The sequence below is a fragment of the Cibotium barometz genome, chromosome 5 (genome assembly GCF_041138505.1).
Source record: "Cibotium barometz isolate CiBa-2024 chromosome 5, ASM4113850v1, whole genome shotgun sequence".
Taxonomy (NCBI): Eukaryota; Viridiplantae; Streptophyta; class Polypodiopsida; order Cyatheales; family Cibotiaceae; genus Cibotium; species Cibotium barometz.
Genome location: NC_141050.1, coordinates 63,427,707 through 63,445,935, shown reverse-complemented (window position 1 = coordinate 63,445,935; position 18,229 = coordinate 63,427,707). Strand labels below are relative to the sequence as shown.

Genomic DNA, 18,229 nt, shown 5'->3' with positions numbered 1-18,229 from the left:
CCTAATTGCATCCAACTGCTGCAGATCTAAGCTCCATTGCTGCTGCCGGCCCGTTTTTGGGCGGCACTACTGAACAGCACACCACCGCCGCTTGGCTCTCTGGCAGCACCAATGCAGAGGTCTCCGCCACCACCCAATCTCCTAGCCCTTCCGCTGGTGTTCAGCCCATCTCCGTCCGCCAGCTGCCCACCTCCCAGTCGGCTCTCTCCTGTCAAGCAGAAGTGCAGCCACCAGCTCCACCCAATCACCATCATCAGCACCCTTTGCCATGCGCCTCCTGTGCAAAGATGTTGCCACGTGTCACCTATAGTGCTGTCATGTGCATGAAAATGCCATGTACATTTTCAGGGCTAATCCAGAAGGGGCAGCCAAGAAAAAGACCATTAGAGCTAGGATTTGGAGCACAAGGTGTAGTTTGGACTTGGAGCAGGGACTTGGATTGGCATTGGAAGGCATGGAAGCTGCTGTCGGCTGTACCAGAACTAAGCAAGAAGCTGTCGGCTGAGATATGAGGAGCTGTCAGCTGAATCAAGACAAAGGCGGCTGAAGCACTTCATTTATTGGAGTCCATGCACAGTCGGCTGACCGACTGCTGGTCGGCCAGTTCCCCAAGGAGTCCAAAGGCCTATAAATAGGCAAAAAGGCTCATCATTAGAATCATTCATTCCTTTAAGGGATGGGTCATAGTTAGGGACTGTTTTGGTGATGTTCACCTTTTCAAGAAGACAGCCAAGGGCTGTAGATTTGTAGGTACCTTTTTGTACCATCAGGAAGATACTGAATTTCCAGCATCTCTCTCTCTCTCTCTCTCTCTCTCTCTCTCTCTTCATGTCTGCGTTTTGCATCAGCTTGTTTCCAGTGGTGTTTAGGGCTGAAAGAAGACCCCCAAAGCTTCCGCGTGTTACATTGGTATCAGAGCATCACGCTCAGCAAAGCTAAACATTGATTCGGCCCCATATGATGGTGTACAAGTCCAAGGTACAGGAAAGTACACGTATACAAAGCCCAAGGCAAAGAACACAGGATCGGGAAGAGCTCCCAGGAGGTTTGTTGGTGGTGTTCCACAAAGCCAGAGGGGATGGCAGTCCTGTGAGCCAAATAGGTTCTCTGGCAACGGTCCCAAGGGAGGATTATCCTCCAAGGGGTGATGTGAGAGTGCCAGACTCATTTCTCAGGAATGAAGACCAAGACAGTGTTCAGAGTCGGGGCAAGAATGGATTGGGGACTGGAGGGAACAGATGCATAGATCTTATTCAAAGTCACAGTGGTTTTGGAGACTAGGCCGGGTTTTCAGAGAAAAGGGTTGCCATAGATAGATGGATGACAGAGGGACTTCGGGAAAAGATTGGGATGATGACAGTCATCCAAGAACAGGTTGGAATCCCGTCGTCAAGTTTAGCAGAGGGGGATGTCATGTGCATGAAAATGCCATGTACATTCTCAAGGCTAATCCAGAAGGAGTAGCCAAAAAAAAGACCATTAGAGCTAGGATTTGGAGCACAAGGTGTAATTTGGACTCGGAGCAGGGGCTTGGATTGGCATTGGAAGGCATGGAAGCTGCTGTCGGCTGAGATATGAGGAGCTGTCAGCTGAATCAAGACAAAGGCGGCTAAAGCGCTTCATTTATTGGAGTCCATGCACAATCGGCTGGCCGACTGCTGGTCGGCAAGTTCCCCAAGGAGTCCAAAGGCCTATAAATAGGCAAAAAGGCTCATCATTAGAATCATTCATTCCTCTAAGGGATGGGTCATAGTTAGGGACTGTTTTGGTGACGTTCACCTTTTCAAGAAGACAACCAAGGGCTGTAGATTTGTAGGTACCTTTTTGTACCATCAGAATCTACTGAATTTCCAACATATCTCTCTCTCTCTCTCTACTCTCTCTTCATGTCTGCGTTTTGCATCAGCTTGTTTCCAGTGGTGTTTAGGGCTCAAAGAAGACCCCCAGAGCTTCCACGTGTTACAAGTGCGATGCCTTCAGCCACTACTACACCACAACTACAAGGAGAGGGAAGAGACGCCACATGAGCTATTGTTTGTTCATGGGCCACGCTACTCTACTAAGCCCACTTCTACAAAAGCAGAGCGGTTCTCGTATGCCAACACCTAGGCGGGCTCAACATCTTGTTTGTGTTAGTGTACACTCAATGCCCGCCTCGTAGCGCGTATCTCACATCGATGTTTGGTGTATAGTTATAAAGGCCCCCATTATGAGGAGTGCACGTGTCTTTGGTAGGAACCCCGGCTTAGACGTTGATGGGGTCTTTATTGTGACCATTGATGGTTAGGAGATGGTCACGGGTTCGAGAAATAACTAGGGCCTAGGGCTTTCGCCCCAGGCCCAATGGTATGGGTTCATTATTAGTGGACAGTGGTTGGTTGGTCGCGTTGAGGGCGTTGACTATTTCTATGCAATGTAACCACCCGTATTCTATACACGCCCGCCACACCACCTGCAGCATTATATATGCACATAATTATCACAAACTAAGGTATCCAATGCTTGTGAGTATCCGCACCCTCCGCACAAAGTACATCCTTCAACCAGAGTCTGGCTAGATCGCCTCTACTTGAAAGCGCATGGGTAGACAACACCATTGAATGGGAGAGATAAGAATTAGGGTTAGAGATTCATGTGGGAGACATACACAGAGAAACAAGGGAGAGAGAGAGAGAGAGAGAGAGAGAGTAGTTGGGATAAGTCAACTCACCAAGGTGAGTGTGTGACTCCCCTATCACACATGTATATTGCACTAGTACACATAGTGCACTTAGTACATTAAAAGTACTAAGTGTACTATGTACTATAACTTATGGACTTGTACACACTATAAGGGTGGGCATTATGCCTTTACCCCAACAACCTCCCACTTAAAGGCAAAGTGCCCTTAAATGAAGGAAAGGAAAAATCAGCATGTACATGATAATATACAAGGCCATATCAAGGCTGAAACTGGCCTCATCCAATGCCCATCAAGTGTCTGCAATGAGCAAACCGCTCCGGAGGCAAACTCTTTGTCAACAGATCAGCCGGGTTGTCATCCGTATGAATCTTAACAAGCTGAATTTGCTTGTTCTCTATCACCTCTCTGATGAAGTGATACTTCACATCCACATGCTTCGTCTTTGCATGAAAGACAGGGTTCTTTGCCAACTGGATGGCACTCTGACTGTCACAATGTAACAATGGAATATCCCCTGTATAACCCAAATCAACCACTAACCGAGATAGCCATAAGGATCCATCTCTTTACGAGATTTCCCGGCTATCAACATATCATCAACATACAAGATGAGGATCAATAGACTGCCATCCAAAGCTTTCTTGGTGTACAAGCAGTGATCTATGTCACTTCTCCTGAATTTCTGGGATTTCATGAATGTATCAAATTTATGATACCATTCTCTTGGTGCCTGTTTGAGCCCATAAAGACTCTTTTTCAGCTTGCATACAAGCTTCTCCTTTCCACGTACTGCATAACCCTCTGGCTGTTGCATATATATCTCCTCATGGAGATCACCGTGAAGAAAAGCAATCTTCACATCCATCTGAATCAAGTCCAGATCATCATGCGCAACCAAAGCTAACACAGCTCTAAGTGTGGTCATTTTGACCACTGGAGAGAAGATCTCATCAAAGTCCACACCATATTCCTGCTTGAAGTCCTTAGCCACTAACCTGGCTTTGTACCTTGGCTTTGCATCAGGTGCAACTTTGAGCCTGTAAACCCACTTGCATGGCAAAACCTTCTTGCCTGTAGGCAAATGCACCAACTTCCATGTTCCATTTTTGTGCAGAGAATCCATCTCTGACTTCATGGCACGCTCCCAAAGAGCCTTGTCTGCCCTCTGTAAAGCCTCCTTATAACATGAGGGCTCCCCACAATCAGTGAGCATCAAGTAGTCAACCCCTGGAACAAACCTGTCAGGGGCTCTGGAGGGTCTTGTGGACCTCCGTACCCAATGACCATCATTTGCAGGTTGCTGTCCAGCCTGCATATCACCCATTGGTGGCTCCTGTTCCATGCCATAAGGCTGAAATATCATGCCCGGTATTTCCTCTAACTGTGGTATATCCAAAGGGATATCTTCTGCCATCTCTGGCTGTCCATTTGGACCATTTTCAGCACCATTTAAGGGCTGGTTTTGCTGCTGTAATGGCTGATTTACAGCCCTTGGTTGTTGTCCATGATGTCCATCATCATCAAAGAACTCTGCCAGGCTCCTGTTGCCTTGCAGGCTCCTTATACATGCATGTTTCATCAAAAATGGCATCATTGCTGCGTATAATCTTTCTATTCACGGGATCCCAAAGTCTATACCCCATTTCACCTTTGTCACCATATCCTAGGAATATGCATTTGTGAGACTTAGGATCAAGTTTGGTGCGCATTTCCCTGCGTATGTGCACGTACGCAACGCAACCAAACACTCTCAAGTGCTTGTATGACGGAGGCTTCCCTGTCCATACTTCCTCTGGCACTTTTCCACATGTTTATGCACCTATGGTTTCATTTGAGAGACCATGTGAAGAGCACCCTTGAATGGTTGCATGAAAAGGAAAAGCATGCAGATTTGAGAGCTCAATAGTAAGCTCATGAAGCCATTTTGGATGGCTTGTCTCACGGAGGTTCTTGAGGAGAGCTCTGTGAGAGCAGATCCCTCAACATGTAAAGGGACAAAAGAAGTACACTGCACTCCCAACAGAGGTATTGAAGCCATGAGTTGGGGTGAAGAAGCTCATGGTATAGTCTACAAGGGGCCCATCACATTGTACCTATCTTAGAATTTTAAATTCTCTCCATTGTCTGTTGCACTTTGTTTTGTTATCTATCTTTCCGTTGTGCTATATTCTTATAGTTTAGGGGTTTTCAAACCATAGTCACCAAAAACATTTCTGAGTTTTGAAACGTTTCAAGTTTTGAAGGTTTTTTTTTTTTTTGGAAAGGTTTCATCCGTCACCTACAAAACCGCATGTTTTGGAAATATATATATACATATATACATATATACATACATACATACAGATACATATATACATATATATATACATATATACATATATATATACATATATACATATATATATACATATATACATACATATATACATATATATATATATATATATATATATATATATATATATATATATATATACACACACACACACACACACACACACACACACATATATATATATATACATATAGATACATATATACATATATACATATAGATACATATATGTATGTATATATGTATATATATGTATGTATATATGTATATATATAGTAGTATTGTACACATACAAATTAAAACTTTAACTTTTAAGAGGCTTCACGAGTGACAAATGATAAATCACAATTCAAGGCAGATGTGGGACTTGGGTGCAACAGTGTGAAGACTAGCAACAGTCTCACGCGAAGGTGAGGCGTTGACAGAAGTGCGCAACGGGCATATCGGGGGCAATAGACATGGACGGTCGCACGCGTTTTTTGGGGGGGAAAATACGAAAAAAATGACTTTTTAAAAGTCAACAAAACGTTTTGTCAAAGGTTTTGAAAAACGTTGTGTCGCAGAACATTTCACAAGTTTCGCGTGAACAAAACGCGTTTTTTGGTGACTATGCTTCAAACGCAGGCATAAGGTCAAAGAGGGGCCGCTTTCACATAAAGCCACCTAGGAGAAGAGGAAGGGTTTGGCAGTAATCCAAATCAACATCTTGTTCACAGTTTTTTTTTGCATAAATCAGTTTTGGTGCAAAATCAAAGCCTTTTGTGCTAGAAATTTTAGGATTCTTGTTAATAAGGAGAAAAATCAAAGGAGTGAGAGCATCCCAAACATTTGTCTCAATGCAATCTTGGTGCTGTATAGCACACATTTTGGGGCAGGTAGGTGTTCATCTTCCGAAGCAGTGAAGCTCACTTAAGTGCACATCTAGACCTTGGTGCATTTCAGTCGCAACAACTTTAATCCAATATATTCTCGTTGTAGATGGCACATTCCCGGTGCACCATACACATTCTTGGTGTTGTAAATACATTCCACGTCTTGTGGCACCTACTTTCGTTTTTTTTTCTTATCTTCATTAAAGGTGTTTTGAAGCTCTCATCACAAGGGACTCTTCCTATATACACCAAAAGTTGCAATAAGGAAAACCAGAATGCATGATAGTGCAGCATTCAGAGCACATGATGTCCATAAGAACAAGTTCCCACCATCATACCATTGGCCATCTCTAGAGACCATACCTTCTGGTATCTTTTGGATACAAGTTCTTGTGGCAGGAGAGCAACACATGCTTGCGGTGGCGCAGGTACAAGAGGAGAAGGGAAGATCCTTGTGGAGCTTAGTATAGTGCCACATGTGGAAGCTCTGGGAGTCTTCTTTCAGCCATAAACACCATCCTAGAACAACTTGATGCAAAACGCAAAGCAAAGAGATGGAGAGAAGAAAGAGAGAGAGCTGAGTTTCAGTATATTCATATAGTACAAAAAGGTGTACATCATGGCAAGCCATAGACTGCCCCTCATGGAAAGGTTCTTGACCCAAAAGAGTCCTAGTCTAGTCATTCTACTCCCTAGAGGAGTGAATCAATCTACAATGAGCAATTGGTGCCTTATATAGCCCTTGGAACCCCTCATGGACTGGCCGACCTGCTATTAGGGCCAGGTCCTTGGAAAATAATCCTTTCTTGTTGCAACCGACAGAAGTATATCTCACTTATGTGTATACCTTCATAAGGTCAGAAAAATCTGAACTTACGAATTGAGACATTTGAGAAAATAATAATAATAATAATAATAATAATAATAGTGAAGAAGGACAAAGACAAAAACGAAGCATTTGAAAGATAAAAAATAAATAAACTAACAAACCTAGCTACTAAGGAGAGAAAATCAAAAGATAACATCAAACGAAGACTTTTAATTAAGACATTAACAAAAAAAAACCAAAACCAAAACCAAAAACAAAAACAAACAAACAAAAATATAATAATAATAAATAAACCAAACAAAACAAAACAAACAAACAAACAAACAAACAAACCCAAAAAAACAAAAAAAACAAACAAACAAAACAAAACAAAACAAAAAACAAAAAACAAGAAAAAGAAACAAGAAAACAAGAAAATAAAACAAAACAATTACATGAATGAAAGACACTTCTTCTTTTTTTTCTTTTTTCTTTTTTTTTAATTTAACACACAGTGCACACACACAAAAGCATACACACACTTACCTTTTGAGCTGAGATACTAAAAAACATAAAATAGCACAACAGAGAACTGTGCTTGCCGACAATCACCAGAGTCCTCCACAAGGTATTCCCTCCCCATACTAGCTGCACCAGCTCCTGTATCTTGTTCAAACCTAGTTCCTTATCTGTAGATTCAAGGATCAACCCTAGGAATGAGCACACACGACTTGCACATGACATCCCCCTCTGCTAAACTTGATGAGGGGATTCCAACTTCCGTTCTTGGATGACTGTCATCATCCCTTTGTCTCTTCCTGGACTCCCAAACTACCATCATCCGTCCCTTCCTAGCAACCTTTTCATTGAAAACCCTACCCAGTCTCAAAATCCATTGCAAATCGGATAAAGATCTATGCATCTGTTCCATCTTGTCCCCTATCCGTCAATGCCCTACCCCTGAACACTTTGTGTGGTCTTCTATTCCTGAGGATTGAGGCTGGCGCTCACTCCACCCCCTTGGAGGATCATCCTCCCTTGGAACCATTGCCTAAAAGCTTTTCCTAGTATGCCCCAAGTAACACCCTTGGGTCTTGTGGAACACCACCAACCAACCTCTAAGGAACTTCTTCCATGTCTTGTGTTAACCCTCCTCGGATTGTGCACCTTCATCTAGGACTGACTCAGTGTTTAGCCTTGCAAAGCCTCATGCTCTCATACCAATGTCACATGCAGAAGCTCTGGGAGTCTTCTTTCAACCCTCAACACCATCCTGGAACAGCCTGATGCAAAACACAAGCAAAGAGATGGGAGATAGCTGAGTTTCAGTATATTCATATAGTACAAAAAGGTGTACATCATGGCAAGCCATAGGCCACCCCTCATGAAAAGATTCTTGACCCAAAAGAGTCCTAGTCTAGTGATTCTACTCCCTAGAGGAGTGAATGAATCTACAATGAGCAATTGGTGCCTTATATAGGCCTTGGAGCCCCTCATGGACTCGCCGACCTGCTATCGACCAGGTCCTTGGACAAATAATCCTTTATTGCTGCAGCCGACAGAAGCATATCTCACTTATGTGCTGGCCTGATAGCCACCTAAGTCCTAGACAAGGTATTCCCTACCCATACTAGCTGCACCAGCTCCTGTATCTGGTTCAAAACTGGTTCTTTATCTGTTGCCCTTCAAGGATCAGCCCTGGGAATGAGCATGCACATGTCTTGCACATGACATACAGAGCAGCTGCCACAATCAAGCATGAAGATGGAAGCCAGTGTTGGACATCCATCCTTTGTAGATGACTCATCAGCAGTGGGCCAAGCTTCAAGGGCAAAGAGGAAAGAGCACCTACAAGTAAAGTTCAAGGCTTTCCAACAAGTCTTGGACTTTCTGTCACTTGGGACATAACTCTATATATACATGGACGTTTGCACCATACCATCATCATACAACCTGCCATCATAAGTAGGTAACCTGGCCCCTGGGTTCGCAACCCTATACAAAAGGAACCATACACCTGAGTGAGGTTTCCTCGAAGTATAATAACCAAATCTTACACCCTGCTACGGAGCTATGGAAGATCAACTAGCTAACAAGTATTGTCCAATAGATCCTTCATCAAGATGATGTGATCAAATAGTAACAAGGTAATTAATTGGTTTGTTGTATGAAGAACTTTCATACACCAATCCATAACTAAGGGGGCTATCCCCCTTTAGCCTAGCTGCTCAAACCCTGCTTAATACTGGCGTCAGTCCAGTTTGGGACATAGCCAGTACAAAGAACAAGCTAGAAGTGTGGTTGGATTTTGACTCAATGTAAGAAGGAAAGCGACAGATGTGCTCCTCTTTACACATGTGAGGTCCATTTAATTCAAGTCCAAGTTTCAAGTCCAGCCTCATTCCACTACACTTTTTAGAAGCCTCTCATAACAATTTTTAGAAGCCTCATGCACTCATGTCCGCTAATTACCAAGAAGCCATACCAATGGAAAGATTACCCAAATTTAATATATTAAAGTGTGACCTTGACTCCACAAAAGTCTACTCACAAAGCTTTGAATCATCAACTCCCTCATAAATATTACTTATCCACCTTTGTGGTCACAAAGCTTTGAATCGTCAACTCCATCGTGCATATTACTTATCCACCTTTAAGGTCACATTTTGATGCAAGAACCGGGTTTTGATCACCTCTTCAATTATGAAATGCAGACACAGCCGGTCAGCCATGATAAAGGAGAGCAAACGAGCAAAGTAGAACCACATTCTCAAACTTTGCACGGGATAAAAAGATCCAAATCAAAAATTTTGCAGAATGTGACTGGATGGGCAAAAGCACCTTTTAGGATGTGAAGGGTCACATAAATGATAAAACAGCTGGCCACAACTTGGACAAAGAATTTGCATGACTGTTGATTCAGCAGAAAGATATACCAATAAAAATTCCTTATGTGAATGGATACACTTAGCTAGAGCATGAACATTCCACGACAATGAAACATCTTCAAAATGCCAACCACAAGAAAAATAGCTCACATTAATGGATATGTGGGCAATCGACAGCCTCTGGAACTTACCCTAGCCATGATGATTGCCATCTCCATATTGAGGGATTGTTTCACAAACAGCTCATAGTTACAAGGCCGGTAGAAAAAACTTGATAGCCAGGTTTCATTCCATATGCGGCTGCAAAAACTTACCAAATTTAGTTAATCTATTTGATGAAAAATCGCTGTTGTAGGAATGCAGTTAAAAAGGAACTAAAATACAAAAAGTCAAGCATCAATGCCCACTGGTGTAGCAAAGCACATAAGCCTTTTTGTATACGTATACCTTTTTGATTGTTTCTCTTCCAACTCTTTGGTGCGGAAAACAAGTTTGACACCCTGCCAAAGAAAAAATGTAGCTATTTTACCCCAATGTTTTTTTTAAATTGGTATCAGAAAATGTGAAAACATATTTATTGAACATATAGAATTACACCATTCCGAAAGGGCGAATGATTTAAAACTTACAGGAATGCTTGCTAGAACAGCTGACACATTTGCAGAGGCAGCCTTGCCCTCGACAAACAGAAAAAAATTGGTCACACCAATAACTTGATGATAAAATAGCCAAGGTAAGATCTGATCCAAACCAGCTGAAGTGCTTGTGGTGATGCATATCTGTTAAATCAATCCAATAAGATTCAAACTAGTCACCTTCAAGAAATCCCCTCCTACATATACACCATGCATTCACTTTTGGTCCTCTGAACAAGAGTAACTAAGCTCTGTAAGAGCCCAAATGGTTTTTTTTTTTATTGAGATAAAAGGTTTTAAGTATTAAGATTTAATCAGGCTACACAGCATGATGACATCCGCCATTATACCAGGCTAGCTGCCACTAGTATATACAAGTTACATATATGATAGCCATACAAAAGTGACTGCCATATTTCACGCGACCAGCAATGCAAAGGTTTGGTGGTGCTTCCTCCACCAGCCCAGTTCCCCCCTTTTTCCCTATGGAGAACCTTAATTTAAGGTGGGGTGGGGTCTCCAAATTTTCTATGCATGTATAACTGCATACAAATGCAAGAGAACCACCAGCCTGAAAAACGTAGAGCTGTGTGGAGAAAAGCAAACGCAGAAGAGAGAGAGTGAAGCTGTATGAACTCTGCACGATATACAAGATCAGATATACCTAGGGGATGATCTTACCCAAGCCCAGGTAGAGCACAAGCAGGCGAACATGCCCAAGGTGCACGAGGCCCACAAGGCAGGGAAGTGGGCAGTATACAGAGACGGACGCGTCATCATCACATAGCCGCGTCCCAAATAGGGACACAAGGTCTAGGACCATTCAGCTGGAGCTAGCAGTTTGGAACTGCAATGGGACACTAAGGTCAGACATTGGGGGACTTAAGAAACGAGCACACGTTAAGGGCCAATACAAGGACTTATACCAATCTCTCAAAGGTGTGAACTATATTGAGGGTTGGAAGAAAATCCGGGAGAAACGCCCACACACCCATTACATCTCTATCCATATGGCACACATGTACAATCCCTCTAAGAAGTACCAGATCAGCCCCCCACCCCACCACCATCACATCCACGTCCCATCACACCCACCTTCTTCACACCCGCCATGGTAGCCCGAAACATCCAGAGACTCAAAAACGGTAGATCACAGGACCACGAGGGCCTCTTGGCAGAGCACATCTCCCATGCGGGGGAGACTGGCACCCCTCCTGACCCAACTATTCAACCGGGCTCTTTCGAAAGGCTTCCCACCCACCTGGACAGCCCATATCATCAGTGATCACACCCATCCATAAAGCCGGAGACCCCATAGACCCCAACAATTACAGGAATATTATGATTGACCACACACTGGCCAAACTTTATGGGTCAGTACTTGAGATTGAGCTCAACACACTAGCAAAGAGACATGGGCACAGAGCATCAAGACAGGTAGGCTTCCACAAGTCATTCTCTACTTTGGACCACATCTTCACCCTCCAAGCCATCATAGAAGCGGCTAGATACACACCAACGGGTTTACTGTTGCTTTCTAGATTTCCACAAAGCATTTGATACGGTGCCTCAAGCCAGACTACTGCAGAGACTACTCTAATGTGACTCTAGACTAAGCATGTCATCCCCAACTCTCTTTCATCTCCAACTCTCTTTTACTCCATTTTATGTCCCTTTTTATCCAGATATTTATCTGATATTTTTAGGGATTTTTCCCATATTTCTTTGGCTATTTTACGTTTTTTTATCTATCATGGACATTTGTCCTCCAGTGCTATTGGCCGACTGCTCTACATCAAATACATACATACATACATACATACATACTTATATATATATATATATATATATATATATATATATATATATATATATATATATATATATATATATATATATAGAGAGAGAGAGAGAGAGAGAGAGAGAGATATTCATTCTCACATGGCATCAGAGTTACTTCATCGCTGAAATTAGCATTTTCCTGGTGCGTTTCTCCCACATCAGCACGTTGCTACGTTTTTTTCCCCGCCCTCCCTCTCCTCTCCCAATTTTGTCCGTAGGCCAAACTAGTGATAGCACCGTGCACTTGCTCCATTAGCCTCTCCCTCCCTTCCTTCATCACGCATCAAGTTGGCTCCCATCTTCACCCGTGTGTTAGTTAATTTGATGACAATGATGAGGAAACTGCATAAGAATTGTGGGATACCATCCAGAGGAGGTATCACCATGAGAATTTTGCTCCGACGGTAGCCTTGGAGAATCAACTCTCCAACCTGAAGATTGCCGATACTACTAACATCATGGATTCTGTTACGCAGTTCATAACCATTCAGAAGCAGTTGGTCTCTTTGGGGAGTAAAGCTAACAACGAGGACTTCATCAATCGGCTCCTCGCCAAATAACCCAAGACTTTCTTTACTTTTTGTGATACTATATCACTTCTTCCTTCTACTCCTGATCTACATACCATTGTTGGCATGCTTAAGGATAGGACCATGAGAAAGGACCAGCCAGGGTACTTCCGAGACCCTTCTTCAGGCTAAGGGAAAAAGCAAATGGCAGTTCAAGGCTTCCACAAGCAACAAAGGTGACCACAAATCTACCAACAATCCCCCTCATAAAGAGCTTACTGTCATTATTGTGGTCTCAAAGGTCACATTTCAGCCTGATTGTTGCAAGAAGAAGAGTGTTAGAAGTCATCTCCTGTCTTTACTAAGACACCACGGCCTTTGTTGTGGGTGTGCCCGCCCTTGTAGGTGTTGTTCTCATTTTTCCTCACTCCCCGTATTTTTCCCACATTTTTCCTATTTTTTTTGTGGCTTGGGTGGCAATCCTGTGGTGGCAGGAGGACCTTGATCTTGGCCGACTATACCTGCAGAACCCGACTTCAGTTCTGGTGCTGGCCGATTGTGGTACAAGTCGTGGACACCCCGATGATGCTGGCCAACTGTTCCCTTCTAGCCGATTGAGTGTCTTTATGCTGGTCGTGGAGATGTAGGTCCTATCGGCTACCCTACAGCAAGCCGACTGCTGTTTGGGGGCCATATAAAATGGCCGCACAGCCCCTTGCCATTCTTGTATTGTATTCGGGATCTTCTTGTGTATACATAGTAGAGTTATACGCCTCTCTCTCCATTGTTGTCTATTTTCTGCACTTGCTCTTGTGTTTCCAAATTTAGTCATCATCTCCGCTGTGTATTCTGACATGGTTTCAAAGCAATAGGCTCTTGATAGTTCTTGGGATTTGTGTGAGCAAGAGGGGGGTTGTTGTGTTGTTGATTGGTGGACTGTTCGGGACTGTCGAGAAGAGGAGAAGCAAGAGGACGGCGGGCTGATTTGCTGGACAGCCACTTGCAGGTGTAAGTTCTTCTTTGTTCCCGCCCACCCACCCTTTTTCAGATTACATCCCCGCAATGGCAGATTTGTTAGAGATGGCTGAGAGGCATGTGATCCCTACACTCCCCACATTCCCAGTGGACCGTCAGTTGGACGAGAACAACTACGGCATATGGAAGGTTATGATGGAATCTATTCTGGAGTCTTACGACCTTGCTGATTTCATCATTGTAGGGGTTCCATGGCCGGAAGTAGAGGAAGGGGAGTTACCGCCGATTCGTAAGGACTAGGAGGCTCAGGCACAGCTATGGGATCATGTCAACGCCAAGGTCCATTCATTTATCTTCCTCAATTGCACACCACAGGTAATCAATCATATCAAGCATATGACGCTGGCCAGAGGTATATGGCAGCTTTGGCTTCTCTTTACAACAAGGTATCGCCCATGAAGAGGATTTCCTTGGAAGTACAGATGCGGGTTATGAGCCCTGCAAAGTCGTCGACGATGCGGGAGCATATTAACAAGCTGCATGCTCTTCAGTAGGAAGTTCTCCAAGCTGGGAAGGAGATATCATCAGAGGACATGGCCATAACGTTGCTGTCGCATTTGCCCACTCAGTACTCACCATTTTACTCGGATGACTCTTTGGAAGGCAAGATTGCGTATCTTGTGGTTTCTGCGGCATGCGAAGAATCATGGACTCTTTTACACAGGAGGGGGATTGATGGATGGAGTCCGACTCCACGGTTGGAGTGACTCAGATTGGGGAGGAGATCCGGACACAAGGAGATCTACTTCAGGCCCAGGAGCAGTTTTACGGAGCAGTAAGAGGCAGCCATCTTTTGCCTTGTCGTCGACAGAGACAGAGTACCACGCTGCTTGTGATGCTGCTTGTGAGGTGGTAAGGTTGCAGAGGTTGCATGGCAGGATTAGGCTTCCACTGGAGGAACCCACGGTCATCCAGAGGCACTTTGTTCGTGAACAGTTCGTTGCTGATGACATGTTGCTAGAGTTCTGTTCGACGGTGGACCTCTTCACGAAGTCGCTATCTCAGGATTTGCTTAGGCGGCACCCCAGCTCCCTATGGTTGGTTTCACAACCAGGAGCTAAGAGGGGGTGTTAGAAGTCATCTCCTGTCTTTACTAAGACACCAGGGCCTTTGTTGTGGGTGTGCCCGCCCTTGTAGGTGCTGTTCTCATTTTTTCCCACTCCCCGTATTTTTCCAGTCTTTGTTGACGTTATCCTCAGTAACTGAAGCTAATAGATTGATAGAGTCTTACTAAGAGATCTTGGAGTCGGTAAAAGAAAGGTTGGCTACAGCGCAAGAGACCTACACTCGAAAAGCCAACAAGGACAAAAGAGATGTGATCTTTTCAGAAGAAGATTGAATATATCTCAAGATAATGAAACAAATATTGAAACAAGTGGACAAGCGATACCCAAAGTTGTCGTTTCAAAGCTTCAGACCTTTTCCATTCTAAAGAATATCAATGAGGTTTCCATGAAGCTAAAGCTACCTCCTGGTTGGACCATGCATTAGGAAACTTGAGAATCTTCAATCTACTGCCATGAAAGTGAAATTGGTGTCTGACACCTTCAGATACTTCTTCAAGAAATAAAACATAGCTATCTTACTAGGGCGATACAAAACTGTTCATGGAAAACCAAAAATACAAAACATGAGAGGAGCATCAACCCCCAATAGATGGTATACCACTCTTCAAAATATCAAGCATGGGACTCTAATGAGTATGGCTGAGAGGTCTCCCTCAGCTATGTCACGTGGAAAGGTAGCTCGATGGCGGTAGTGCGTGTCCTGGATCTAGAGCTGATGAGGGGATCGTGGCCAACATCCAAGGGGGCGGGGGCATCGGTCACGCTAGAATGCGGAGGCCCAGTTCGAGGTAACTCCTCTCTAGCGAGGTGGGTCCCCGGTATGGGTGTCCACCTAGCACCTCCTAGGTTTGGAAGAAACTAGTTGTTTGGCTGGCAAGGGAGGGGTCAGGGTGGATGGGGCCGAAGCCATGGAGCTCAAGTAGGAAGAGCCCTAGGCAATGGTCCAGGAAGTCAATGATCCTAGAGAGTGGAGAGAATGGCCCAAACAACAAACATGCACACTGCAGCTTGCACATAGGAGGCAGCATTATGGCGGCCATAACCCAACTGCACGAATCCTACAACACGACACCATAAATATCCTAGACAGCACTCGGATCTAAACCCTCTTTGTCCTTGTACTGTGTATCATGTATCATGTTACATATTGATGCTCAAATATATCCTCATTCTTTGTATACGCCCACTGCACAGGATACGATGAACAGATCGGCGCACTACATTTTGTTTTTGAATTTGGAAAATAAGTTATACAGAGATGTGCAAGGGTACCTTAGGATGAGCGTCCTGGAGGATGCGGTACTGCCAGCCAGGGCGGTAAGGGAAGGTCGGCGAGAAGGATCGGTGGAGCGGATCTGCACAGTCAATAGTGGAGGTGCTAGTGACGGAGTGGCCGTTGGTAGGGGAAGAGCCGGGCAGCCTGGAGTCGTCGCCGCTGAAACGGCTGATGGTAGCCGGATCATTAAGCTCGCCTCGCCATTGAAGGGCAAACGCAAACGCAGCGAGGGCAAGCGGCAGCAGGGTTAACAGGTAGAGGACACGATAGGGTAAAGATGAAGATGAAGACGACGACGATGAAGAAGTAGAAGAAGGGGGAGGAAGCCTCGATCCATGAAAACCCACCATGGTGCAGCGGTGATGGAAACGCTCAAAGAGAAAACTTCAAGCAGTGTGACGACTGAGATACAACAAACGTTTTATTCAATTCAATATCATTTGAAGCAAACGGAACATACCATCAAAGGTTGTTCGACGTAGGCTACCGCTCACTGAGGACTTGGATTCGAATCTACCCAAGGCATCCCCAAATTTTTTTTTTTAACGAGGGATTGGAACCTAACCCATTTTTTTTTTTAACAATGGATTGGAACCTACCAACCTACCCCTCCTAGAACCTCCAAGAACCTCCAAACTGCCTGGTCAAGCTTCCCAATTCGTGCCCTTGAAACTTGTACTCTTTTATATAATACTAGTGGGCAACCTGTGCTTCACACATCTTTTGAGACTCCAAATTCAAATTCTACCCAAACCTTCTCCTCCCTTTCTCGAACCTCCAAATTCTTGCCACATGGCAACTTTGTGAAACTCTTCCTTAAGATAATATAGAGACCCAATTCGTGCCCGTGAAACTTGTACTCCTTTATATAATACTAGTGGGCAATCCGTGCTTCGCACGTCTTTTGAGACTCCAAATTCAAATTCTACCCAAACCTCGTCCTCCCTTTCCCGAACCTCCTAATTCTTGCCACGTGGCAGCTTCGTGAAACTCTTCCTTAAGATAATATAGAGAAGAGAGAGAGATAAAGATCACTCTCATTTTTTGAGTAAGGTATATTGTCTTTAAGGTGGATCACCTGGACACTGGGCATAACTCAACCTTGTTGCCCCCACTACCCCTCATAGGGACAAGGCTATAATGGCTCCTTATTTCACATGCCTTAGTAGGAGTATGCATTCCATACCACAAGTACCTTTCTCAACCACAAGAATTGACTCTATAAATAAATATAAAAAATTTTAAAACAGCTAAATGATTTTAATGCTTCTAGTTTATAATATGTCAGGTGGCAACATAATTGTGACTATTTATAAAAAGAACTAATGTGTTAGCTTTGAAAACATTCCTCCAAATAGTCTATATCCCAGTGCTCAATAATACCAAATCACCCAAGCAAGAGAGGCTACTCGGCTCTATTATGGCATTCACCACAACCACACCTCACATTAGTTGACGTATCTGCCACACCAAGAAGCCCAATCTCAAAGCAGCACCTTGTTGGGAGGTCTGGGCATAATATCATGTCGTACCAAGAAGGTCCAGGCACAAGCGTGGCCCATGGTATGACCCATCACTTGGATAACCATCGAGCTTGCAAGTGCCTCCAAAGAGCCTTAATGCACGCAACCTCTACTTCGAGTCCAATTCACCAGAACCACAGCTCAATCTAGTCCATGTATCTATTACCAATCTCTAAGTAACATCATGCTGGGAGGTCTGGGCATAATAGCATGTTGCACTAAGAAGTCCGGATTGCCATTAGTTGAAAGAGTGTAAGCGCAAAATGTTAAAGGCATAGGAACATACTCTTACATAGAGTTACTTGGACATAAGCCTTAGTTGTTGGTCTATGTGCATGAAGCAAAAGGCGGGCGAAGTCGCAGAGCTACCAGTTCAAGAGGGTGAGATTTCACAAGGCACCCAAATGCCAAGCTAGGTGTATCCAAGGTGTTGTCGGGTGGTCAGGTGGACTTTGTTGGACTAGTCGACGATGTTTCCTTAGGCCTATTCGCGTGCTGCGCTACTCACAATACTAAATATGACTAGGCTCAACCCGTTAGCACACATGTGTAGGGCCATTTTATATTTTGGAAATTAAAATTTTATTTCAAAGCTTTCTTTTCTTGTAAAAAGGCATGGCCATTAGCATACATGTGCAGGGCCATTTTATAGATATTTAAATTTTATTTCAAAGCTTTTTTTCTTGCAAAAAGAAGGAAAAGCATAAGTTTATACCCCATAAACTTTCTTGGACAGTTTTGTACCCAATAATTTAT

The 18,229-nt window shown here is 43.8% G+C and overlaps 1 protein-coding gene across 1 annotated transcript in view; it reads right to left on the bottom strand.

Annotated features, from left to right (window-relative positions):
- LOC147638752 (glycosyltransferase-like At2g41451) overlaps positions 1–16,420 on the bottom strand; it is a 116,134-nt gene extending 99,714 nt beyond the window's left edge. The window contains exons 1-4 of the mRNA XM_086798722.1: positions 15,947–16,420; positions 10,216–10,365; positions 10,034–10,086; positions 9,778–9,886 (exon numbers count right to left, since the gene is read on the bottom strand). Coding sequence (XP_086654848.1) covers positions 9,778–9,886; positions 10,034–10,086; positions 10,216–10,365; positions 15,947–16,300 — 666 coding nt within the window. The 5' untranslated portion in view covers positions 16,301–16,420. The remainder of the gene's footprint in view (positions 1–9,777; positions 9,887–10,033; positions 10,087–10,215; positions 10,366–15,946) is intronic.
- Positions 16,421–18,229: the final 1,809 nt, after the last annotated feature.